This window comes from Ctenopharyngodon idella, chromosome 2 (genome assembly GCF_019924925.1).
Source record: "Ctenopharyngodon idella isolate HZGC_01 chromosome 2, HZGC01, whole genome shotgun sequence".
NCBI lineage: Eukaryota > Metazoa > Chordata > Actinopteri > Cypriniformes > Xenocyprididae > Ctenopharyngodon > Ctenopharyngodon idella.
Window position 1 is genome coordinate 39080150 of NC_067221.1, and position 27993 is coordinate 39108142.

The 27993-nt window shown below is 35.8% G+C and overlaps 2 protein-coding genes across 6 annotated transcripts in view; both read right to left on the minus strand.

Moving 5' to 3' along the window:
- Positions 1–27990, minus strand: LOC127494768 (polymeric immunoglobulin receptor-like). Its single transcript, XM_051860924.1, has 4 exons — positions 27659–27990; positions 27524–27568; positions 234–485; positions 1–146 (listed from the first exon to the last, which is right to left on the minus strand). Exons 1-4 carry the CDS (start codon positions 27765–27767, stop codon positions 61–63), a joined length of 492 nt encoding a protein of 163 aa, XP_051716884.1. The 5' UTR covers positions 27768–27990; the 3' UTR covers positions 1–60.
- LOC127494676 (polymeric immunoglobulin receptor-like) overlaps positions 1–27993 on the minus strand; it is an 88460-nt gene that overhangs the window by 45059 nt on the left and 15408 nt on the right. For 2 of the 5 annotated variants that reach the window (XM_051860793.1, XM_051860780.1), the window contains exon 7: positions 13601–13663. The gene's annotated coding sequence lies outside the window, so the exon portion shown is untranslated. Of the gene's footprint in view, positions 1–9229; positions 9345–12068; positions 12145–13471; positions 13512–13600; positions 13664–27993 lie in introns of those variants that run through there. The other 3 variants (XM_051860751.1, XM_051860788.1, XM_051860761.1) reach the window with 3 other exon arrangements.

Below are 27993 nucleotides of genomic sequence, written 5' to 3' on the forward strand. Positions count from 1 at the left end.
CTTCAGTGGTCACAACTGTTGTCAAAGAAAAAAAGATCAAAATGATTTATTAAGAGTTTGTCATAATAACCAGCAATAAGAGTCTGTATTACCTGGATTTGGTTCAGTAACAGGAACATGTGGATCTTCAAGAGAGACATCAGGAACTGAACACAGAAAAAGATGCACATTTATTTTAGCCTTTTTCCCGAGCAGGAAAACCCATGTAGATTTGATCAGTGAATGAGTTTTACCAGTGACCGTGAGTTGAACAGAAGCCTGTTGATCTCCAACAGAACAGAAGAACCATCCAGAATCACTGAGTCTCAGTCCAGTCATCAGCACAGTGAAGGATCTTCTCCCATCATCACTGATCTGGACTGATGGATTCTGGGATGTGTCAGTCCTCCCCACTGTGTAACAGCTCTGATCTTTATATCTGCACCACTGTTTGAGTTTATTCTGATATCCAGAACTGTAGAAACACTGGACACTGACATCACCACCTTCATGTCCAGATACACTGCTGCTCACCACAGACACATCAGGAGCTGAACACACAGACACGAGTCATTTGAGATTGTGATTTAATAGGAAACAGGATCAGAATGATTCATATCAATGTGAAATTCATTTCATACCTGATAGAACTGTGAGATGAAGCTGCTCTGTTTCATCCATTTGAAATATTCCTCCAGTCTCCACAGCACACCAGTAAGATCCAGTGTCTTCATTCTGCAGGTTTCTCATAGTCACAGTAAAGAAACGCTGATCTGGATGATCGATTACTGACACTTTTCCTTTGGTTTCATTAGCATATGCCAGAATGTTGCAGTAATTGTATGCTCCATAGGCATCAAAGCACCAGTATTTCTTGTGTTTTGTGTATTTCCTGTTATAATAACATGGAATAATGACCGATCCTCCAGTCTGAACTGTTAACAATCTGCTGGGTGATCCTGTTGCGCATTCAGAACCTGAGTGAAGAAAATATCCACTTCAGTTTCACTTATTTGTCAGTGTTAATGACAGAACAATCATATTTAAGTATCACTAAGTGTTTTTTCAGTCAACACAAAACAGGTGCTTAGACTTAAATTCAAAACTAAGTTAAAATCAACATGAATGTATAAGGTAAAATGCAGTATTTATGTCTAACTGGTCACAATTTCTTTCAAGGCATTTTTTATTATAAAATAATTATTACAAAATGCTGTTTAAAGTATAGTAGTCAACATTTGAAGTGGATCAAAAACTTTCATCAAAGTTGTCCTAAAACCTTCTTCTTAGGACAACTTTAATGATCTTTTTTTGATCCACTTCAAATGTTGACTACTGTAGTTTTAGATGGAGTACAGCACATCATACAGCCGAACATGCCAACTAACCGTATGAATAAACTGAACACTTGCCTGTTATGAACCAAAGAAAAAACACAATGAACTTCTTCAAACTGACATTCCTTCTGGCAAAAAGTTGAAATGTTTCTTCTCTCTGCATCTTTATCGTATACGTCTTCTTTTTCCTTTTGTTAATACATAATCAGCTTCACTTGAGAAGGTTTGCCTATGATCTGATGCTCTAACTGTATTAGACTCACTTCCTGTATCCATGCACTAGTTGCTTGTGTCATAAAAACTTGATTTACAATAAAATGTCAAAATGCTTGATGGCAAATGTTACATAAATCACAAATGCATCACTTGGGCGAGAAGTCTAAAATTATTCTGAATAAGAATTATTTACTTTATGTGCAATATGGTCAACATTTACTTCTGGTATTATTGGGTAGTAGCAAGGTTTCCTTATCTAGTTCTCATTTTACAATTATAGAACGACTGCAGTGAGTCACTGTGGAAACTGGTTATTTTGGTCTGTTTTGTGGTCAACACATTTAAGCAAAAGAATCTACAGCAGGTGACAAACAACCTCAAATAAAGATTTTAATACACCTTGAAACAAAATGTGAATGCAGCACTTTTTCTGTACAGAAGTTAACAATGGACAAAAGCTTTTCATCATTTATATGCTGATAAAGAACATGACGAGACAAAAATAACAAGAGTAAGAATCAGTACTTCCGTTCTTCTAAAAACATTCACAAGTGTTCCAACCATTTTCTTCACTGTGTTTAATAAATGCTGTTTATTGGTAAGAACACATCCACACTACACGACTCACTCATAACAAGGCTTGTACAAATGCTGCGTCCACGCCATGTCGTAATTATAATTACTAGATAACAATCCGTGACGTTCTACTCAAAGCTGTTCTCGGACTCAGAATTATGCTTTTCCATGGCAACACTATCAACACTAAAATGAATCTGCAGCAGTCTGGTGGTACAGCGAGTTTTGAGTTTACAAGTTGTAATTATGAATTCTATGCTTATTACAAGTCGGAATCTCGTAATTTCCATAATTCCGACATGACGTGAATCCACCTTTACTTACAGACAGATAAACGTGAAATGCATAACATGAAAAATGCTTTGAAATGAAAGATTATATTCCATTTAACTGTTAAATGTGCAACAAATGTCATATTACCCCAGTCTGCAGTTTCTCCATTCTGCAGGCCTTTTATTGACTTGTTAAAAAGACTTAAAGAGTCATAGTGTCCATCAGTTGACTTTAAATTCTCCATCAGAATGTCCATGAGTTTGGTGTTTCCCATCACGAGGCTCCTCTGTTAGAGCATTTGGAGCTGCTGAGCTGGAGTGTTCAGGAAAATCACTGAGGTGTTCTTATAGTCTCCTTCTCTCCATGGACACATCTGCAAACAAGTGAAATACTGTCAAATACAGCATCCAGAATAACTTGCCATCAACATTTTCATCATTAAACCTACACTGATCACCACAAGAGCTTTATAATGTCCCCTACACCAGTGCAGCTGTGATGGGTCAGTCGAGTGTTCTGATTGATGCAGGAGGAGTGGGCGGAGACTAAAGCAATCAATAAGAGAGTGATCAGGGCTGTGGCAGTTTTGTGTGAAAGATAAGGATTCACACTAGCTTCCAAGACACTATAATTTACCATTAAGTCATGTTTAATGGTCTAGAACAAATTGAAACATGCTTTATTCATAAACAAGCAAATATTAAATAACTACAATGCTTATTTCATGCTAAAAAAATGGAGGGAAAAACATGCTCCATAAGACGCCATTTTTATTCTCCAAAAATCAGAATTAAGAGTTTAAACCTTGCAATTTTGACACTTTTTTCTCAAAATTGTGAGAAACTCAGAATTGTTTCCTTTTATTTCTCACAATTGCGAGTGTATATCTTGGAATTCTGAATTTTTATCTAAAATTGAAATTGCAATAATGTCAGAATTGCGATAAAGTCAGAACTGCATGAAAAAAGTCAGAATTGCAAATAAAAAAAAAACTTACAATTGAGAATTGTCAAAATTGTGAGTTATAAACTCAGAATTATGAGAAATCAGAATTGTGAGATAAAAAGGTCAGTGTAATGCTTCACAATTCAGTTTTCAGACAATATATGCAAATGCCAAAATGAAAAATTGAAACCAGGCGTTAATTTTTCTTCTTTTTTTTTCGTTTTTTTTTTTCGTGTGCTTCATCAATATACTTTTGTTAAATTATGACTTTAGAGACAATAATTTGAATAAATGAAATCTAACCTATTTTCTTTTTTTCCATTTTTTGTCTTGTAATTTGCGCTGTGGGCCGTACCATTAGCACGGGGGTGTGGACGCGGACTAGGCTACTATCATTTCATTGATTTAACAGTTTTATTTACACTGCAGGAGTGGTTTTTAAAAATAGCTTGCGAGCAGCAGCGCTTGCCAAGATCCTTCATGTCAATCTAGCATGAAAGATAAAAAGAGTACCAAGTGAAAATTTACTAAAAATTAAGCATAAATGTTTTCTCTAGCGGGCATTGATGGTAACCGGCTTGAGCTTCCACATGCTTCTCGTTCGCTTAAAATGCCCTTAAAAAAATATAAATATATAAAATGATATATAGTGCTGCAAGTCAAGAGCACTGATTTATTTATTTTCAATTATTAATTTCAGTAAATAAGGGTAAGGGTCAAGGCCGGAAAACCATACTGGATGCCCGTGGTCTTCGGGCCCTTAGACAGCACTGCATTACATACAGGAATGCTACTGTAATGGAAATCACAACATGGGCTCAGGAATACTTCCAGAAAACATTGTCGGTGAACACAATCCATCGTGCCATTCGCCGTTGAGGCTAAAACTCTATAGGTCAAAAAAGAAGCCATATCTAAACATGATCCAGAAGCGCAGGCATTTTCTCTGGGCCAAGGCTCATTTAAAATGGACTGTGGCAAAGTGGAAAACTGTTCTGTGGTCAGACGAATCAAAATTTGAAGTTCTTTTTGGAAAACTGGGACGCCATGTCATCCGGACTAAAGAGGACAAGGACAACCCAAGTTGTTATCAGCGCTCAGTTCAGAAGCCTGCATCTCTGATGGTATGGGGTTGCATGAGTGCGTGTGGCATGGGCAGCTTACACATCTGGAAAGGCACCATCAATGCTGAAAGGTATATCCAAGTTCTAGAACAACATATGCTCCCATCCAGACGTCGTCTCTTTCAGGGAATACCTTGCATTTTCCAACATGACAATGCCAGACCACATACTGCATCAATTACAACATCATGGCTGCGTAGAAGAAGGATCCGGGTACTGAAATGGCCAGCCTGCAGTCCAGATCTTTCACCCATAGAAAACATTTGGCGCATCATAAAGAGGAAGATGCGACAAAGAAGACCTAAGACAGCAACTAGAAGCCTGTATTAGACAAGAATGGGATAACATTCCTATTCCTAAACTTGAGCAACTTGTCTCCTCAGTCCCGAGAAGTTTGCAGACTGTTATAAAAAGAAGAGGCGAACGCAAGGTCTCGAGAAGCCGTTTAAAAAAAAAAAAAAAAATGTTTGAATTGATTTTACCTTAGTTGAACTGATATGGCTTTAAAACGCCATGTCATGCGCGAGATGCTGCAAAAGACACCCTATCTCGCAAAAGACGGAGTGGTATGGAAAAACTCGTTCTGTGTGAACGGGCTCATAAAAAACAATGTGTTCGAATTTTAAAGACGTGGTGCGGCGCTGCGCTTCTCGACCTATGTGCGACCCTTCATTCACTGAACCCTGCAAATCATCAGTAGCCTAACGTTCTGTATGGAGTCCAAGGCTGTGTCCGAAAACTGGAAAAACTAGCTTCGCTTCCTGTCTCCTGAGATCCCTTCTTCTGATCGACTTTTGAAGGCAGCATATGTATCCTTTGCTGCCTTTGATATCCCACAATCCGAACGAAATGGCGAAAATGGACGAAAATGGCATCCTAAAGTTAAGTTTGCTGGTCAGTTTGTGTGTAAATGTACGTTTTTGACCAGCATTTTCCACTTTTGATGTAATTTCTAGCGAGAAATTACTAGTGTAGTTATTAAATATTTGTTTAGTTCTCAACAAAGCTTGCGCTATTTTGCGGTATCATTAAACTGTTATGCTGCCACGGAAGTCTGTCTGAAATCAGGTCGTGTGGTTCCTTCATGCACAAACGCTGCCAGTGCGCAGCTCTGTTGTTTTATCCATTATAAAAACCTGATGACGCTAAATGTGTTTAGTTTTCTGACAAAATAAATAACATATTAAAGTGTGGCAATAAATTAAATGGATCAACAAAAACAATAATTATAATAATACTAATATCCTCTGAGTTGTTTAAGGCAAGTAAATTGTGTTGTTATTTTACTGTTTTTATACTGTGTATATGACAGAACATATGATAATGTAGCCTAATATAGTCTACAGGCTTATATATTTAAAATGTTGAACATCCAAATACCGGTCTGGGTTCAAACATTCCGACATGCAAAGTGAAGCATTCACGTGACTGGAAAGAAAATTAGCTTCGTTTTTCGCTAATCGCGTTTCTCTGAAAACAATACGCACATTTCGGGACAAAGATCAGTCGATCATACTTAGATTCTCAAGTATTTGTCCAAAACTTGTCCAAATGTTGTCCCAACTATCCAAATTGAGTTATCTAAACAAATATTTTTACATTCAACAATGTTGTGCCAGTTCCCAGCATGCATTGCAGCTTGAAGAAATTATGTGGAAACTATTATATAAAAATAAACTAAACTAAAAAAAAAACTATTGCTTTGCATTAACCAGCTTGATTTATGCTGCTGCTGTTGTTGTCACTGTTATTAAGCTGTTATATGTTTCAGAGTTCATGTTTTTACTAAATTACAGTTGTTGATCATCACCACAAAAAAAAAAAAAAAAAAGATCCAGGCCCTTCATAGATATGACACATTTAAATTTCATTAACTTTACTTAAACATATCTAATTAGGAGTAATACGCAATGCTGGAAATCGGGGTAACGCGGGGGGACGGCATCCGGGGAGTGGATTTCGAGGGGGGAGGACGGCGTTCCCGTTTAAATTTGTTAAGGGAAATTAAGGGATTTCTGTATTTTATTCTCTCAATAGCCTACGAAAACGATACGAATTAAGCACAAAAACATATTGCAATAAAAATCTTACTCAGTGCTTGAAGTGAGCCGGCACCCGCCACCGGCTCTTCTATATTTTAATCTGACTGTACTGTACCCTCACCGGCACTTTTCACATGTTTCCGGTAGGCTACTCTAATCTCCATTTAACTAACTTGTTAAAGAATGTATAATATATAATCCGTTAAGGGAATAGATTTAAAAAAGAAAGAAAAAAATTAACATTGCTCTAAACATAATGTGGAGCCATCAGTGGTCCACCTGTAATTATATTCTTATTGTAACAAATGCTATGGATAAATAATTACAAGAACTACTTTTTCATAAGGCCAAGTACAAGTTAGAATCAAGAGCTTTAAAGTATGGACCTTCTTAAATTATTGACTAAACAATTGGTTTTCCCCATGTGCAAAATGTGTTCTGCTAATATGACAGATATGCCCAATAGAAAAAACCTGCCTGTATTCCAAGAGATGACAGAAAATTAACATGTTCAGCATAAGAAAATTTTAAGTAAGAATAGCTTGAGTTCCCATGGCACTTTGTAAACAAGTGATTGTTAACTATAGGCTGTTACTTTATTGCAGTTATGTTATCAACCAACTTTGCAGGTGTGGACCATTTTGCAAAAATAAAACAAAAAATAAATAAACCTCACGAGGGAGACAAGCAGTCCTTGATGCTTCAAATAAAGATTGCATCAATTACATCGTTACACCAGTAGGTGGCGACAAGTGGCTGTTAAAAATGTAATTGTCATTGAATCATTCATTAAAAAGATTTGTTCAAAAACATTGATTCATCTAGTAGCCTAATGAAACAAGTGACATCTTTAGAATTGAGTCATTGAATCATTTATTCAAACTGATTTTTAAAAAAAAACAAATTCAAATTATGTTTTTATTATTATTATTATTATTATTATTAGATTAGAATAGAACTACATGTTTTGAAAAGCTCCATAACATCCTCAAAACAAAGTTTTATAAAATGATAAACATCACATTTCAACCATTTTAACCATTGTTTAAAAAAAGGGATGAGTGAACATTATTATATATTAAACATTATTATCCAAATTATTCTGCTTTTTAGAATGCAACTTCCTTTTCCATTAAAACTGGATTCACCTTTAAATGTTTAATAATTGTTGATGTTCAAAGCACTAAACTGAGAGGTCTCCACCCAAAACATTCTATGGTTTTCTTTACCATGAGGACAAATCTATTTAAAAGGTTTGTGTGACCTTGTTCAATTCTGCAAGCACCTCATATGCAGATTCCTAGACAATGCGTCTTTAATTTGGCCAAAATCAAACAGGTAATTTTCTCCAATCAGAGATTCTGTTGAATGAACATGTTTGTGCCACACAATTCATAAATGTTGTTCAGGGGCGCAGGAGACATTTTCAAAGTGGGGGGGACCAAACTGCGTTCTCCCGCGGTAGAAATCGTGGGGGGCACCGCGATGCGAGCGCAAAGGGCACTTTCACTTTCGCGATCAAAGTGCACGCCACTGATAAGCATTGTAAATGCAGTATTACAGTATACACATACCAATTAAACGCGCAGGTCTCCTCTCGTGCGTCCTCCCCACTGCGTCGCTGGTCGAGGCAATAATCACTTTCGTTTCGCTTTCAGATATCTCTTTTATAGATGCCATCAATGCTTTTACCTTTCTAGATGTAATTACCGAAATCAAAACAGTCCATAAACTATATCCTCACGAAAACTCCAGTCAAGCCAGCTCGCGCGTCAACCTGAGAGATCAGCATCCTTACCTTAAAGTGTCAAATTTCACAGTTTCTGAATGGACGGTTTGGCTTGATTGACAAACGCTAACGTTCGGGCATGATTTATATACCATCGACCTGTCCTAAAACGTTAGCACGCTTTGATCGATTGTTTGGAGATCGGGGGTTTCTCCGTTCGAGAGCGCATTTACTGTTCACATCCGCGACAAAACAGTTGATTATTTACAAACGAAAGCTCACAGAAACGTGAAAATGGTCTCATTTGAAAGAAAATATCCTAAGCTAAAAGATGATATAGTGTGACTGATTGAAGCAGCCCTTATCAAAAGTGCGGCGGTCGATTTCTGTCTTTTCAAAACTGCGGTAGTCCTGACCCCCCGTCCCTCGAGTCAACCATAGATATACATAATAAAGGCTAGATGTCTTACGGCGGAGTTTCTAACGTCATCACCGGCGGCCATCTTGTCACAGGCAAGCTTTCTGGCGGGCTCTGTGGTACCTGATGTAAGGTGAGTGATCTGCACAAACACAATTACTCTTATCTCGCTGAAATCTTGACGGATTTACAAATGGTTTGGTTTCTTACAAACGTTATTAACGTGGCTATAATTCTGGATGCTTGAACATGTTGAAATTGACTTAATCATGCAGCATAGTTGTGTATCACGGCTACTTGCGCAAGTTATCAAGGCTGAGACCACAATCGAGCTGTTCAATTATATAGGTTTTACTGACACCAATAACGATTTAATGACAACTAATCTTTTGTCTAAATTACAATCTTTGTGGATGTGGTTGTAGTTATTAGCTGGCTAATAACAAGAAGCTTTGAGTGAGACCTAGTAGTTGTTTAGCTGCTACCCAGCAATTTTACATCAGTGGGAGAGGCAGAATTGCTCTTTCTTTTCAATATAACTTAAGTTGCACATGATTTCCAATCGGTTTGGTTTGTTAAAAACATCTTACATTATGATACAGGAAATTGCTGGCTTTATAGGAGAAGATGCCCGACTTTTGTGCAGCCTACTGATGCTCCAATCGCCGTAGTCTCAAAACGAGAGCCCATGGGATCACCTTTCACCTGTAAGATATGACAATATTATGATTATATTTGGGATAATCGTTAGTTACTTAGTGGATGTATGTACAATACAGGTCCTGTTACACAGGAACAGCGGGGCTATGACATAATAGTATTACAAGATTGCTGTTGATCCAAAGCTTTTTACAAGTTTGTTTACACAATCGCAGAATGTTTCTTTTTCTTTCTTTTTTTTTTTTTTTTTTGTAACAGTGATCTCTTAAGTAGGCACAGTGCAATGTCGAGGGGAAAAGCCTAGTAAATGGCCCAACCCTGAAGAAGTTAAAATAAACATGTAATAATTCAAATTATTTTATTATAGTAATATTCATATTATAAAAGTGTATATATATATATATATATCTCATGTTGCCATTCTGTACACTGAGTTTTAGTAGCCTATATATATATATATATATATATATATATATATATATCTCATGTTGCCATTCTGTACACTGAGTTTTAGTAGCCTATATATTGATTTAACATAAATACCTTGTGCATGTGTATATTCATTGCACCTATCTGTTCTGTTCAATGTTATTTTCATATGGAAGTCCTGGTTATAATTATTCATAAGTATGCAGTGTCATAAGTACATCTCTGACGTTTATAACAAACCAAACAGTCTGAAAATCGGTAGAAAATTGAGCAAGTTATGGTTATTTAAATGTACATGCACCATTAAAACACAATGTTGTGAGCGAGCTGACTGTTACAAGATGGCCGCCAGATGCGGACGTTGACCTCCATTGGCCAGCAGCGCGGACGAGACATCTAGCCTTTATTATGTATATCTATGGTGTCAACGGCGCGCCTGATGTTGTTCATTGACCTTTCATGTGCCTGCTTGATAATTAAAAAAATATTGTTTAGAGGAAACATGAAATAGCCCTGTTTAATTTTATTATAGATTATATACTATTTTATATTTAAATACATTTGAAAAGTCATTGGAAGTCAAAAAAAAAAAATAATGATAATAATAATAATAATAATAATATAAATCTTCCCAACTAGAGTCCCCCCAGTGAATCCCAGCCATTTCCAGCCCTGGTAATATGTATTTATATCTAATGAGTCCAACATAAAATATTTAAATAATCTATATATAAATATTTAATAATCTATTTAATCTATGAAATTTATTTAAAATTGACCAACTAAATTTAGTTTGATTTGGGAAATGGGAGTGCCTTCTGCGCATGTGCGAGACACACTCAGACAACACGCTCCAGAGGTTGCATACTACTTCATCGTGGCGGTCTCATTTAAGAAAAGTAACTGTTAGATTGCAAAGTAAGATTACAGTATTTTACACCTCATGAGGAACAGTCAGTTTTATTACGGTTATTTTTCTTAAATAAAACACGCTTGATGACGTATGCAGCCTTCAAATGCGACCTCCAGAGGACACAGACTCCGAAATGAGACGCAGCAACAGAGTGTGACCGACACCATTTTCTCATGCTGGTGGAAGGACCATTTCAGCTGATTTTCGGAACATTATGAGATACACATTCCCTGGCAGTTGGCATTAAGATCAATTTTTAACCACAAAACAACTAGTACTTTCCAGCAACGAATATCCAAAAGCAAGAGGCAGGTCCAAATAAAGCAAGAGGCTTTTGGATATTCGTTGCTGGTAAGTAGCTACTAGATGTTTTGAGGTTAAAAATTGATCTTAATGCCAAGGAATGTGTATATCATAATGTTGAGTGAAATATATTTGGTGAAATACAGCATTGAAATAATTAATCGCGGTGAATTGTTATAACAACTGTAGGCTATACAGACGCACCTTTGCTGAAAGTGCCCCGTTATGGATTTTTGAAAATTACCTTTCATGTAGTGTGTAACATAGCTCTAAGTGAATGAAAACATCCTGCAAAGTTTTAAATCTGAAAGTGCACCGTATATAAAGTTATTGTTTCTCAAAAGTAAGAGCCAGCTCAGAGTCAATTAAACGAGTTGTTTGTAAAATGAATCCCAAGCCGTTTCGTTGTGACGTCACAACGAAATATTAGCATATTGCCCGCCCACTTATTGCGCACTCAGACGCCAGGGAAAATTCATTTTTTCAACAATACCACAGCAGTACAATCTTTTGTTGTGTTCCCATCGTTTTACTGACGACTGCTTCTCAAACCTTGGGGAGTTTAATGCAGGATTCACAAAACGTTTGGTCTTAAAATATGGATCAATGCCCAGTTAATTTGGACCAGCTTGCTCCTCTGAATCTCAACCTGTAAGTATGATTAATAATTGATGTTTATATTTTCTAGCGTTCAAAATTCGTAGTTTTGTATTTTATGTTGTGTAACTTATGTCTCCTGCTAACCGGCTAACTCACGTTTCTGTAGTTCTGCTATTCAGATGTGGGTCCAATATTGTCTAAAAATGTGTCGATTAATGCAGCTTGTCTGTCTTATTACTTGGAGTAATGATCAAGGGTGGAGCACGACTTTTGTTTACAAAGTCTAATGCATTATCAGGTATTCATGTTTGTGCTGGGCGAATGTGGGAGTTTATATTTTATAGCATATTAAAATAAAAATATTAAAATGTTGTATTTAATAATTAAATTGTAATAATGTTTCACAATATTACTGTTTTTTTGTTTTTTGTTTTTTTTTTCTGTATTTTTGATAAAATAAATGCAGGCTTGATGAGCATAAGAGACTTCTTTTAAAAACATTAAAAATAGTAACATTCTCCTACCATTGCTATGCTGATGACACACAGATGATCTGACGGTAGCTGCACGGATCTTGGACTGCCTGGTGGACATCTCACCCTGGATACAAGAACATCATCTACAACTCAATCTGGAATCTCGTCTTCCCAGCCGCTCCGATGATTCAGCATAATTTCGCCATCCAGCTAGGCTCATCAACTGTAATTCCATCCTGATCCGCCAAAAATATTGTGGTAATCTTTGATGACCAGCTGACGTTCAGAGACCACATTACAAAGACAGCTTGGTCGTTTAAGTTTGCACTGCGCTATACAGTAACTATACACTATACCTAACAGAGCATCCAACACAACTTATCATCCAGGCCCTTGTCATTTCTAGACTGGACTATTGCAATGCACTTCGAACATGTGCAATCTCTCTAACCCTAACTGGACAGCTGAATCCCTGACAATATTCAAGAAACAACTAAAAAATCATCTCTTCCATGAACACTTAATGGCATCCTGCTGACTCTTAAAAAAAACAAAAAAACACTATGCTTTCACTATATTAAATCCCTCTCTGTTCTAGTTTGTACTATTCTGAACAAAGTTTGAATCTTTGTATTTTTTAGCACTTCTCTTGTTTATTGCCTCCTTAAGATGAATTGTTTGTACTCCTTATTTCTAAGTTGCTATGGATAAAAACGTTGGCTAATTGGTTTATTTTTCATATTGACCACTTTGACAGCTAGTGCATATTTCCATTTTTATTTTATTTTTATTGTGCTTGTTTTACACTGTAAACTATTTTTTTTTTCTTTTTTTATTTACTGTAAAATTTACAGTAAATTAAAAAAATGAAAAAAAAAAGTTTTTACAGGAAAAAAAAATTGACTGATAGTCATTGTGAGGTGTAAAATACTGTAATTTCTTTCTTACTTTGCAATCTAAGGGTTACTTTTCTTAAATGAGACTGCCTCGATGATGTATGCATGATTGGGCTCCCAGGCGAGATCCCATTACGTCAATATCGACGTAACGTCTCCGTTCTCTCCTTCAGGGAACGGGGGTTACAATAGTAACCTAGACGTTACATGCGTAACCTGAGACGGTTTTGATCAACAAGCCATGTGCCTTTAGTTATTGTACAATTTGTAGACAATTGTACTGTAGAGCAGAAAAACTAATACTATTGTGACCGTGAGTTGAACAGGGTTCAGTGTCTCTCCAGCAGAACCATCCAGAAACTCTCAATCTCAGTCAGAAGCATCATGTTCCTGTGTTCTTCTCACTGCTGTTAGTGTGGAGCCACCAAGCTGTATATTAGTGCCCCTGCTGGAGGCTTCTGGAAGTGCAAGATCATATTTTACATACTGCCAGCGTCACAAAAAAATCCATGAATTAATATATTTCTGTAAAACTTACTGCTGCACTCACAGGAACATCACCAATAGTACTGTAGGTTTTGTCTTTGATGGGATCCTAATTAAACACGATATATTCATAAAAATCATACTCTTAATATGTCATACTCTGAGCTATCATGTTAGTAGTATGTCTGGAGTACTTACATTTGAGCGTTCATCATTTATATATATGTTGTATTTCACAGGATCTTCAGGTTCACAGTAGATCTGCATTTCACACAAACAGAGAAAACAATAAGGAAAAAGATTTCAAGAAATCGACAAAAAAGTTTTGATTGGCCTGGAGATTGATGACATGTCTACTAGATGGATCCTGGAATTTGCTAACCCGTGTAAACCAGAAGAGGGAGACAAAGAGTCTCTCATGTCAATCGCTTTGGCTCAATTCTATTCTATTCTAATTCAACTCTGCCCATTAACTTATAAAAAATATTTCTGAATGTTTTCTGAATGTTCTGAAAGCGTTTTAAGGGAACGTTTAACTACTGTTGAAATCTTTATCTAAAAAGCTCAGTTTTATACACAATAAAGTGATTGTAAAAATGTAAAAAATACACTGATCTTGTAATATGAACATTTTCATAACTAGATGCTCATAAATTAAAAGACTTACTGGGTCAATGGTCCTGCTGTCATTTTTCTCTATGTTTTAGTGTTTATCTTGCTCTTTATTTTAAAATGGGAAACAATAACATTTGACATTAACAGAGTTTATACTATTGAATCTGTGCTGTTGAAATAAAATGGCAGGGCATGAAATGAACATTAATAGAATTAAGAATGTAGTGCAGGTCAAACTGACTGGATCTCTGTTTCCATCTCCAGGTGAAAATAACACCGACCAGAATCAACAGCTGCAGAAGTGCAGCTGAAACTGGAAGCCACACAGTCAGAAGCTCTTTACTTCTGTGGGAAATCACTTTCAAATCTGTTCATTCAAAAAGCCCAGAAAGAGTTCTGGAACTAATTCAGCTGAATAAAAGGAATCTGAACTAAACTTTGATCAGACCTTTATTAAACTTTGTTAATGTATTTCAGCCTAAAAGTATTTATAATTAGTTTAAACTTTATTTTATTTTATACACAGTACAGATTCCTGGAAATTCCTGTTTCTCTTCTGCAAAAATGAAAAAAGAAAGAAAATTTACCAGGACAATGAGGAAATGATGTAAGCATTAAAGACAAAGAAATCAAGGAAATAGAGCACTGACGACAAAAGAGACAAATATAGAATAATTCCAGGAAGATAATTTTGAAAGGAAGCTCATTTTAATGAGAAATGTTTTAATACTTACGAGTCTCTCTGATTGTCTGTGGCCTCGTTTACTGTCAAAAGTAGAAAGCAAAGCAATTTTAGTTGTGTTCTGTTTCATATGTAGTAGAAAAATATTTAATTATTGAAAAAAAAAAAAAAATGTACCTTGTTTTGCCTCAGTTACAGTGAGTTGAACAGGGTTCATTGCCTCTCCAGCAGAGCAGAAGAACCATCCAGAATCACTGAGTCTCAGTCCAGTCATCAGCACAGTGAAGGATCTTCTCCCATCATCACTGATCTGGACTGATGAATTCTGGGATGTGTCAGTCCTCCCCACTGTGTAACAGCTCTGATCTTTATATCTGCACCACTGTTTGGGCTGATTCTGATATCCAGAAGTGTAGAAACACCGGACACTGACATCACCACCTTCATGTCCAGATACACTGCTGCTCTTCACAGACACATCAGGAGCTGAACACACAGAGTCATATGAGATTATAATGTGAACTTGTGTAATGTCAGAAATGTAATGTGATTGAAACAATTACAAAATCTCATACCAGGCTGAACCTTAAGATGAAGATCGTATTTAAAAGTCGACAGTCCTTCAGTCTCCACAGCACAAGAATAATCTCCAGTGTGTTTGTTCTGCAGGTTTCTCATAGTCACAGTAAAGAGACTCTGATCAGGATGATCAATTACTGACAGATTCTCCTCTGTTGTGTTTGTGTATATATTAGATGGAGTGATGTCTGAGTGCCAGTATTTCTTCTGTGGAGGGTTTTCCTCATCATAATGACATGGGATGGTGACAGATCCTCCAGTCTTAATAGTTAAAACATGATGCGACCCACCAATGAAGCATTCAACACCTAAACACACAACACAAGCCATTATTATATCCAGGATTAACAATAATCACTGAATCAGTTCTATCCTCACACCTATCCTCAAACCACTTTAAACACATTAGAGACAAACACAGAACAACATTTAATACTCACCTAAAATGAGCCAAAACCAGATTGAAATGTAGAATACTTTTGTGTATGCGGCCATTGTGTAAGTTTCTCTTCCTGTATCTTGAGCTATTTATGTGTTTGTAGTAACTGCTGCACCTCCCTTTCCCCCTCATAACACTGAAATGTCTCGCACCAGCTGGCTAAATGCAGTTAAGATAGAATCTAAATTTCAGGTTATGATCTGGTCACACTTTTATTTTTTTGTTGGCTATAAATCAAAGCTATGAAACTTTTGGCCTTTGAACTTGTGTTCACCACAGACCTTATTTCAGCCATTTAACCAAAATCCCATTCAAAAACCCATTGACTTATAGACGATGGAACCGAAAGTGCTAAAATGCTAACTCGTTTCCACATTTTGGATGATGAATACCACTAATGGTCACTTTAATGGTGCCAAAAACCCAGAGTTGGCACAAAATAATCTGAAACATACCTAGCTATCCACCTAAACCGGCTTACCTAGGCCCCAAGTTTTGGAACCAGAAATTGAGGTTATCCACTTACCCTGACTAAATTTACCCATAAGTCAGATAACCTGCTTTCTGGAACACCCCCCAGGTGATTCCCCAGAGGTTTGGCGTATGTTGTCTTATTTCTCACTTGTTGTGACAACTAATTTCAAGCTTCAAGCCTTTCACACCAAACATACCAGTGTAGCTGGAACTTCTTCTGTTTACTGATATAATGTGACATGCACAGGCGAATGGCATATGAATTCAATTTCATGTGAAATCTGGCCCAACCGAACTGAAAATGATAATCTTTAAAATGCATAATTAACAGTAATTTATCTGACTAGTTTTAACTAATAAACCGATTAATACATTTTAAGAAAAGGGTTATTTATTGCATTTATTATTTACTTACTGCAAATAAATGTATGACTCTTCATGCTTTATTGAAACAGTTCAAGTACATTATAAAGGACAAACTATTGTGTTTGTGTATATATTAGATGGAGTGATGTCTGAATGCCAGTTTTTCTTCTGCGGAGGGTTTTTCTCATCATAATGACATGGGATGGTGATAGATCCCCAGATCACTTTGTGAGATCACAATGAATTGAGATGACTGACAGCTTTTTAATGATATAAAGGGAGCTCTTTGCATGCTTTCTAAGCGATATATATCTATTCAGAGTTAGAATAAAATTTTGTTTTGCTACATTAGGTAAGGCAATTCAAATTGGCTGCCATGCCAAATCACACATACAGTATGCTTGCTTTTCTGTTCATATTTCAGTGGTTTGTGAACGTAGTTGCTTTTATAACAAATATTATATCGTGAGTGTTTATGCTCGGATGTGTAGGTTGTTGCTAGGCGACACATAACTTGAAACTGTTTCATGACATTCTATATTTAAAGAGGAAGTGCGTCTCCTCAGCCATTTATTCACACTCTACCCCACCCCACCCCCCAAAACCCTATAGCTGCCTGTTATCAAAGAGTCAAAGAAAGAAAAATGGTGGTTGTTGGTTTATTGGTTGTAAAAGTGTCATGATTGTGTTTCTTCTGTACTATAATCTGACGTCAACTTCCTCTTGTCTTCTGTGAATTATGACAGCATCCCACACAAAAGGGAGAAAAACATCTAAACGGAAAATCAGTCAATTTATAACTCTTATAGTTTATATATAGGACTATTTGCATTACATACCGTTTTGAAGTAAAGGCTGGCCACCACAGAGCCTAAATATGACATAAAATAAATACTTTTGATGTGTATTTTCATGTTTTTAAAATATAGAAAATGTCTGAAAAGATATTTATAATAAGGTGCGTGTTAAAAAAAATATATTATTCAAAACTATTTTGAAAATATTGTAGTGATTTGTTTTGTTCTGAAATATGTGTTGACCATTATGTTTTATAGTTTAAAATCAAAATGTATAAATATTGTCCAAAATCTCTCACTCCTGCAGTCATGCTCTGTGGTTGCTTGAATCATAACAGCTTTAAATCTCTGGTGTTACTGTCTAGTATTGTCATGTTCCCTTTTCCAGTTCTCATTTTACAATTATATATAGGACTACTGCAGAAATTGGTTATTTTGGGTCTGTTTTGTGTAAAATACATGTAAGCAAAGAAATAGTCTATAGGCCTAGGTGTAAAAACACAAAAACAAAAACAAAAAAAAACACAGATTTTATTCAAATGCCCTTAAAGGGACAGTTCACTGAAAAATGAAAATTCTTCATTTATTCCAAGTTGTTCCAAACCAGTATGAATTTCTTTCTTCCATAGTATGGAAAAAAATTCAATGGAAGTCAGTGGGGTCCATCAACTGTTTGGTTACAGACATTCTTCAAAATATCTTCTTTTGTGTTCAGTAGAACAAAGAAATTCATACAGGTTTGGAACAATTTGAGGGCGAGTAAGTGACAGAATTCTCATTTTTGGGTGAACTATCCCTTTAACAACCATTTGTTGTAGTTTTAAACCATTTCACATGGCACATTGCAATTCCAGGAAGACTAAAATAGAAACAGTACATGAAAATAAAGAAGATGCAGCTGACTCACTTACTGTATAACACCAGTACAGTCATGAAACGAAAAGAAATCCTGTTGTATATAATTAACCTTAAAAACAAAACGTAAAGGGTTAGTTCACCCAAAAATGAAATTTCTGTCATTATTTACTCACCCTCATGTTGTTCCACACCTGTAAGATCTTTGTTCATCTTCGGAACACAAATTAAGAAATGTTGATGAAATCCGAGAGGTTTTTTACCCTCCACTGAAAGCAACGAAATTACCACATTCAAGGTCCAGAAAAGCAGTAAAAACAATGTTAAAATAGTCGACGTGACTGCAGTGGTTCAACCTTAATGTTATGAAGCGACGAGAATATTTTTTGTGCAAATGACCAAAAGATACACAGACCCACGATACAGGGCATAAAATATTCATTGTAGCTGACAAAAGTGGGCATTTAAAAATAGTTTTTTGGCTGTTAGAATGAATATGCTAGACCTAAGGTTATCTCTAAGCTAGTGTGTTCAAAACAATGCCAAAATTCACATTTGGAAGATATGTCCATTTAAAATTTATAGTCTCTCTCTCCCACCAATATTTATCTTCTCATCAGATTTTCTGGTGCTCTCTATGATCTGAAGTGTCCCGCCCCCTACATCATAACAGACACTGAAGCTGTGGCTGAAATCAGTCACTTGTTCACACGTTTACTATGTTCTACATGACGAATAGCACATAGTGCACTATGTCTGTGAGGCCTGTATATCATATTGATATAAAAAAAATTTTGGGCTAAATTGAAAAAAATAAATAAGTAAAATTAACATTTAAAAAAAAAAAAAAAATTGAAGTTTTATTTGGTATATTCCTCATTTGTAAGTCACTTTTGATAAAAGAAAAAATACATTTGAAGAAAATGGTGAGAAAAAAATACATTACAGACATTTAGGCATTTAGCAAATGTAGACATGTAATATATTCTTCACACAGATCTTTAGTCTTCTGACTGAGTGTAAAGCAAAAGCAGAATCAGCAGTTTATAATCATCTGATCTTTCAGGTTGATGTGGAGAAAGCTCTAGTTCTGTGACAGACAGAAACGCAATCTGAAAGATAAAAGACAATAACACAATATCAAGAGGAAAATATTACAACTGAACATGTTTCTCTGTCACAATATGTATATTTTCAAGAAGGACAAAAATGAGAATTTGTTAATACTTACTTGTCCTTCTCAGTGCCGGACACACTTACTGTCAAAATAACAGCAATAACTTTATAGTATTGATTATAGACTGAGTTTTACCTTTATATTTAGTTTTTAAATACAGTAATAATTGGTTTTACCTTGTTCTGCCTCAGTTACAGTGAGATGAACAGTGCCTCTCATTCATTGCCTCTCTAGCAGAGCAGAAGTACCATCCAGAATCACTGAGTCTCAGTCCAGTCATCAGCACAGTGAAGGAGCTTCTCCCATCATCACTGATCTGGACTGATGGATTCTGGGATGTGTCAGTCTTCCCCACTGTGTAACAGCTCTGATCTTTATATCTGCACCACTGTTTGGGCTGATTCTGATATCCAGAAGTGTAGAAACACTGGACACTGACATCACCACCTTCATGTCCAGATACACTGCTGCTCACCACAGACACATCAGGAGCTGAACACACAGAGTCATTTGAGATTATTAAATACATGTGTGTGAAGTCAGAGAATTAGACATTAGACACAATTGATTAAAATAATTACAAAATCTCATACCAGGCTGAACCTTGAGATGAAGATCGTGTATAAAAGTCGACAGTCCTTCAGTCTCCACAACACAAGAATAACCTCCAGTGTCTTTATACTGCAGGTTTCTCATAGTCACAGTAAAGAGACTCGGATCAGGATGATCAATTACTGACAGATTCTCCTCTGTTGTGTTTATATTCGATAGAGTGGTGTCTGAGCGCCAGTATTTCTTCTGCGGTGGGTTTTTCTTATCATAATGACATGGGATGGTGACAGATCCTCCAGTCTTAATAGGTAAAACATGATTTGACCCACCAATGAAGCATTCAACACCTAAACAAACAACACACAGATTTAATGACCAAAATAAATCACTTCTTAATTTGTTCAATCTTCACATAAAACACATTAAAAGCATCATGAATAGTTGAGCATAAAATGTAATTTTAAAATCATAAACAGGATCAATTAGATACAAACACAGAACAGCATTTAATACTCTCATCTAAAATGAGCCAAAACCAGATTGAAATGTAGAATATTTTTGTCTTAGCATATACAGCCATTGCGTTTGCTCTTGCTTGTGTTTCCTGTATGAGGTCGTCACTGGAGTGCATCAGTAAAAACTGGCCAACTTCCGTTGTCTGCCCTCATATTATTATAGACAAGAGAAAATGTTCTTAGATGTCTTGCGCCCCCTGGCTAAAGGGTGTATACAGACTGTACATATTCATAAAATAAAGTGCAATCAATAGTTTTGTTTCCATTGTTTGATGGGTGTTCAGTATCAGTTATCAAAAGTATCAAAGTTTGTGAACATTAATTAATGCTTCAGGTTTCTAAGAATTAACAACACTTTTACAGCATTTAGATTGATGTTCATTTCTGCATATACTAACACACAAGTTGTATAAATTATCATTAATGTATTATTCACAATTAATTAACTGCAAACAAAAAAACAAATATATTTTTTTAAAAAATCATTATAAGTTTATCACACTTACAGTACTGCATTAAATAATTGTAATGAACTGAACAATACTGTAAAGTGTTACCAACTAAAATCTTTTTTTTTTTTTTTTTTTTGGCATACATGTGGTCACAGGTTGAAATGCATCTTTTGCTGGTATTAAAGGTCACATAGTTTATCAAATAAAAAAAATCATTTTTGTACAGTTTTGTTTATGTCTGTGCTTAGTAACTTTTTGATGATGAAGCTATTAACTTTTCACAATTAGCAGATTTAAGACCCAAAAAGAGAGATATTGGTGTAACACATGATGATTGATTAACCAAACACAACAGGAACTAATGACCGGTAAAGGACAATAAAAAAAAAAAAGTCTCCAAATACTGACATTTCATCCAGTACTACTTATAATCCTTATATAAAGACAGATGTAACTGACATTGAGATTTATTATGGGAATTAATTGAAAGAGTACAATCTGAGGCGAAAAAAATACAGTGTCTCAAATACACAAGAATTACCAGCTGATGGATTTATGTACTGAAATAATACATTATGTCGTGATTGGAACGTTATTTAACCCTTTAAGACCTGAAGACATTTTTAGAGTTTTTTTTTTTTTTTTTTTTCTGAGTGACACACGAAAGTAAAGACTCATAACTCCAAAACTATAGCAAGGAAAGTCAAAAGGTTGGTATCGTTTGATAGAACACTTTTACATTTTTTAGAAAATATAACATTTGGACATTCTCATGCTGAGAAAATGCTAATAAAAGACATATATATATATATATATATATATATATATATAGACATAAAAGATATATATCAGTGGTGTGCAGTGGTGTTCTGAAATGAGGAGGCAAACAATGACCTCAGTTTTATTTTTATTTTTATCAGATTTATTTTTTATTTTTTTATAAATCAAATGTAAATTCATGTCCGTTACTTTTAACACTGTCACATTTTCCTTGTTAAATGAACATTACTTTACATTAGGGTAGAGTGGGGGAAAACGCCCCCCTTAAGGAAAATGTGACATTACAGTGAAACAAAACATAAATGTGACTAGAATTGCCATCCCGGTTTTGAGTGACTATGGCAGGAGTTATTCACCAAATATTAAAATTGCTCAGCCTTCATAATTAATTAGTATTTTGACTGAAAATATTTTTGTACAAAGGGGGCGTTTTGCCCCAGCGGTGGGGTAAAACGCCCCCCAAGGTGGGGTAAAATGCCCCCTTTCTTACCAACCAGTTTGCTTCATAGATCAACAGCAAAATGAACAGACTAGTTTTTAATCTCTAAAAGTAAAAGGCAAGTAATGTATCAACATGTATCAACATTTCTTTTATATATCCGCATCTATATGGAGAGAAAAATATATATATGAGGTTGAGATTTCTACACTAGGCCTTTACGGGGTTGATAACTGATGTATTTGTTCACCGCTATCAGCAAGACAAACAGAAAACCCTAAATAAATATTAAACTTATAAATTTGTATATTTATGTAGTGAAATATATTCAATAAATGCATTAAAAGCCACTATGTTTTATCATTGGGTCACCTAACCACCTTCCATCAGTGAGCTAACTGTGCTATCAAGCTAGCCTAATGCTCACTTGAGGTATTTTTTTTTTATTTTGTTCAAATATTTTGATTTTACCACCTAGTTATACTGCATTAAGTGTAAAACAAAGGATTTGATAGACAGAAATATGTTATTATAGTAATTATGATAGAGAGAAACTATGCCCTCTGGGGGGCGTTTTACCCCACAAGCTATGACTTTTTAAAAAAATGTTTAATTTTTAAAATATAATTATATTCCTTATAAATAACATATCCACTCAAACTACAGACTTCACTATTAATCTATCATACATCACTGTGATATCCTGCAGAACAATATTCTCTTAAACACATGTTTAGTAATATCTGAAAATTATAGCGCTTACTATGTAATCCTCTTCTCTTCAAATACGTTGCTGGTGTCAGCTTCTCCAAGGAGATTTGTTTATCCCCGTTGTCAAACGTAGTGCATAGCAACAGTGAAAATGTATCTTGACTCCCTCTAGTAGTTATTTTGGGAAAAACAGGTGGGGGGCGTTTTACCCCAGGGGGGCGTTTTCCCCCACTCTACCCTAATATTAAAAAAGAAACCAAATACAATTCTATTTTGTATTTGTATACATTAACAATGTAATTAATGTTCTATTTATCAAAACCAAGTCAATCTCATCAAGTTAGTGTTTTAAGCATTTTTACATTTATTCAAAAATAATAACTAAAGGCAGTAACAATTTAAACAATATTTATTTGTGTATTGATTTTCAGCTGTTCTTTTTAATAGTCAACTTATTTCGGATCATCAGTCATGCTCGGTAAAAACGCTGTCACAGACACGAAGATGTATTTGTATTTAGATGTATGATTTTGACTTGACAAAAAGTGGTGATATCTAAGTGTGTGAGCTGTTTACTTTTTAATTAGTCTTCCCATTGACGCTATCATTTTGTTCAAACTGACGCGCGGAACGTGCACGTAAACAAGAGGTGGGATTTATCTCACAAACCAAACATATCTAATAATAGCGCAATGGATGCATTGCCTTCTCTCACGTCCCCCCATTCATTCTCTATTACCCCCCACAAAACCCACCGCATGCTTTAGGGGCTCTGTTGAGCTCAAGTGAGGCAAGAGAGACGCAGACTCCAGCTGTAACTTTACCTGTGGGTGTCACTGCTGGATAGTGGTCCTTTAGAAACGAGTGACTTGTACACTTTTTATTGTCACATTTTGTAATATTTGCATTTCTATTTATCAGCAAATAACTCAGCGCTACTTAGGAGTTAATCGAATTGGCTACATGCATTGTAGGCTAAAGTTCAGACTCTAAGTTTTCAAATGGCATCTATTTTGTGTTGATCAAGGCAGTAGTTTTGAAAAATATGATTATTAATTTTTTTGTTGATTGGTGGCACCCGCGGGCGGTACAGGTTTATAGGGACTTCTCAGCACTCGTTATGAGTTTATAAAAATGGTTAGATGCATTAAAAAGCTGAGTTTTTTATGCTTTAAAATGATACATATTTTGTGTTATTCCACGTTGGAAAACAAGCATGGACGGTTCCAGGGAACTTTGGATAAAACATTGCATCCCAGAAAATGAGAGACATGTTTTTAGCCAAGGATGCTACATCACTCTGTGAGTAATATCTCGTGATCGACACAATAGATTAGAATCATGCTGTAAATCTGCTGATGTGCCATGATCTATGATTTGGGCATTTTTCAGTAAGTTATGAGCAAAAACTCCACATGAAATCTACATATTGTTTTCAGTTAGCGCCTGTGCGCTGTTCTTGTTGTTGTTTGTGCAGACTCAGAGGATTTCAGAGGGTGAAAACAATGCAACAGAAGCATGTTGGAGGTATGATCTGAACATGTAACGTGAACATGAACAGTCTCTGATTTTGTATACAAAAAGAATTATTGTGCTACCTACTTGGTTTCTATTAGCTGAGAGGTTACAATAATGTTAGTACAACATTCTCCTAACCCTATTTTTACTTAAAACAAAATATTGAAATTGAACATTTATATGTAATATTCCAAGAACATTAATATTCATCAAATATCAACATTATAAAGACATTGCAATTATGTTGTTCTAAGGACATTTTCTCTCAGCATTTTGAGAACATTTATCAAGCCCAAATAACATAAGAATCTGAAAATGTTGTTCTCAAAACATTTTGTCTCACTGTTATGAGAACGTTCAAGTAAAAAACTTAATGAAGACGTTTCAAGAACGTTGTTCTAAGAAGTTGCTGTAACTTTTTTCTCAACATCATGAGAATGCATAAGAACATTCTATAAATGTTTTTTTTTAAAATGTTTTATCTCAAAATTTACATAATCTTTACAAAATGTTAGTGAAAGTTGTGGGAACAGTCCCTGTTAGTTGGGCAGATATTGTTACGAGCCTCCTTAAAAATCTAGGGGTTAAAGAAGGCAGGTAACAAAAAGTTAAGGAGAGAGCACAGGAACATTCCCATTTCCAGGTCCCAGTTCAACAAGTCCACAAGAGCTTAGTGAAAAAAAGAAGTATTCTTTTTATTTTAGTTTACATAAATGATATGTTTTATATTTGTTTTTTCAAAATCATAAGTGGAGATAACATCAAGCTTCGGGAGGGGATAAGGCCAAAATAACAAACAAAAGATCAATTTTCCTAGAAGGGGGTTAGAAATAACTTACATAGAAAAGATAACCAAAATAAAATACAATATACTTTCCTTACTCCCTTACTGTCCAATAAACAGGAGAAAACAGGTATACTCTCAAACAATACTGGTGTCACAAGTGAGGCTCCCGCACTTCCTCCCCCGCACCACCGGAGGGAGCCTTCTCTGGAATATTGACTTTTTACCATTCGGACTACATTTCCCATAGGCCCTCATTCCTGGGACTGATTGCGCACACACCTGCACCACATCACACTCTCACACTATTTAAGCAGCACACACACATACACACATCACAAAGTCTTGATTTGCCCCGGTGATCTTTTCTGAGCGTTTTCTGTGGATTGTTATTACTGTTGCCGTTTGGACTGTTTACCCTCTGTGATTCTCTGCTGCCTGCCCTGGCCCTCGCCTGTTTATTGGACTGTGTTTGTTTGCTGCCTGCCCTGATCATTGCCTGTATCCTGACTCTGTCTGTCTGCCGCCTACCTCGACCATTGCCTGTCCCTGTTTACGTCTCTGCCTTTGCCCATGCCTTGTTAATACTGTTCTTAATAAAAGCTGCAAATGGATCCCCACTCTGTTGACCCATCATTACAACTGGCATCCACCTCCCTACCAAAGATAATTCCATGAAAAAGATACATACAGCAGGTTTCAATTTGAAAACACTTAATGTGTAATTCACTTCCACTATACACTTTAACAATTAGCTGTACAAAACAGCTCGTTATGCTGCTTGATATTGCAAACTGGTATTTCTTACCATATTATTTTAATGTATTGTCTTAATTATAAACATATTGGTTTGTATTGCAAACAAAATAATCAGTGCTTTTATGTATTGATGATGTGAGTCTGTTGTGCCACTATTTAATTATTGCAGTAAGTGATTTCAGATAACCCCACCCCTAAATGACTCCTGAAAACAAGCTGAGCTGTGGTTGGTCACTTTATAAGTCAATCAGACTGTCACTTCCTGTCTGTGTGGGCGGTTCCTGACTAGAATAAACTGCAATGAGGACTTCCTTCCACAAAACAAAAGTCTGCTAACTGCTAACCTTAACCTTAACAGTAGCAAATACAAATCTGAGGAGTTTTACACTGAACCTGTTATTTATCTAGACACAAAAGTCCTTCAGGTCAATGTGGAGAACAGCCTGTGATCTCTAATTCTGTGACAGACAGAAACACTCCATCATGTGGCATCTGAAAAAGAGAATAGATAGAAAGATATGACAACAGCACAAAGATGCACATATAAATGCTAAACAAGTCACAGCTGTAGATTTAGGACACATTTAAAAAAAAGTGTAACCGTGAAACTGTGATAATACTAACATGTTCTTTTCAGTGCCGGTGTCTGTTCTCACAGTTGCTGTCAGAAATGGAAAACAATTTTTAAAAAGTGGGAATAAAGCTTATTTTTATTAATTATTTGATGCACTTATATTACCTGGTTTTGGAAACCTAAAGAAAAGATAACACCACATGCAAAAATAGACAAAATGTTTAGAAAGACAATGAATTCAACTCTATTATACAGATCAATAAAGTGGTTACACTTTATTTCAATAGTCCATTTTAGACATATTAATTATGAGTAACTTTGCAACTGCATATCAACTAACAATCATTTGAGTATTAGTTAGATTGTAAGGTTAGGGTTATGATTAGGGTTAGAGGAGCTGAATAAGTTTACATGTAGTTGCAAAGTTAGAGTTAGAATGTCTAAACTGGACTATCGAAATAAAGTGTTACCAATACATTTATAAGCATCTAATCAAGCCCATGACAGAAAATATAAATTTTGATTCATATTTTACTGGTCTACTAACCTGTTTCTCTCAAAAACTTCAGTGGTCACAACTGTTGTCAAAGAAGAAAAGATTAAAATGATTTATTAAGAGTTTGTCATAATAACCAGCAATAAGAGTCTGTATTACCTGGATTTGGTTCAGTAACAGGAACAGGAACATGTGGATCTTCAAGAGAGACATCAGGAACTGAACACAGAAAAAGATGCACATTTATTTTAGCCTTTTCCCGAGCAGGAAAACCCATGTAGATTTGATCAGTGAATGAGTTTTACCAGTGACTGTGAGCTGAACAAAAGCCTTTTGATCTCCAGCAGAGCAGAAGAACCATCCAGAATCACTGAGTCTCAGTCCAGTCATCAGCACAGTGAAGGATCTTCTCCCATCATCACTGATCTGGACTGATGGATTCTGGGATGTGTCAGTCCTCCCCACTGTGTAACAGCTCTGATCTTTATATCTGCACCACTGTTTGAGTTTATTCTGATATCCAGAAGTGTAGAAACACTGGAAACTGACATCACCACCTTCATGTCCAGATACACTGCTGCTCTCCACAGACACATCAGGAGCTGAACACACAGACACGAGTCATTTGAGATTGTGATTTAATAGGAAACAGGATCAGAATGATTCATATCAATGTGAAATTCATTTCATACCTGATTGAACTGTGAGATGAAGCTGCTCTGTTTCATCCATTTGAAATATTCCTCCAATCTCCACAGCACACCAGTAATCTCCAGTGTCTTCATTCTGCAGGTTTCTCATAGTCACAGTAAAGAAACTCTGATCTGGATGATCGATTACTGACACTTTTTCTTTGGTTTCATTAGCATATGCAAGAATGTTGCAGGAATTGTATGCTGCATAGGCATCAAAGCACCAGTATTTCTTGTGTTTTGTGTATTTCCTGTTATAATAACATGGAATAATGACCGATCCTCCAGTCTGAACTGTTAACACTCTGCTGGCTGATCCTGTTGCACATGCAGAA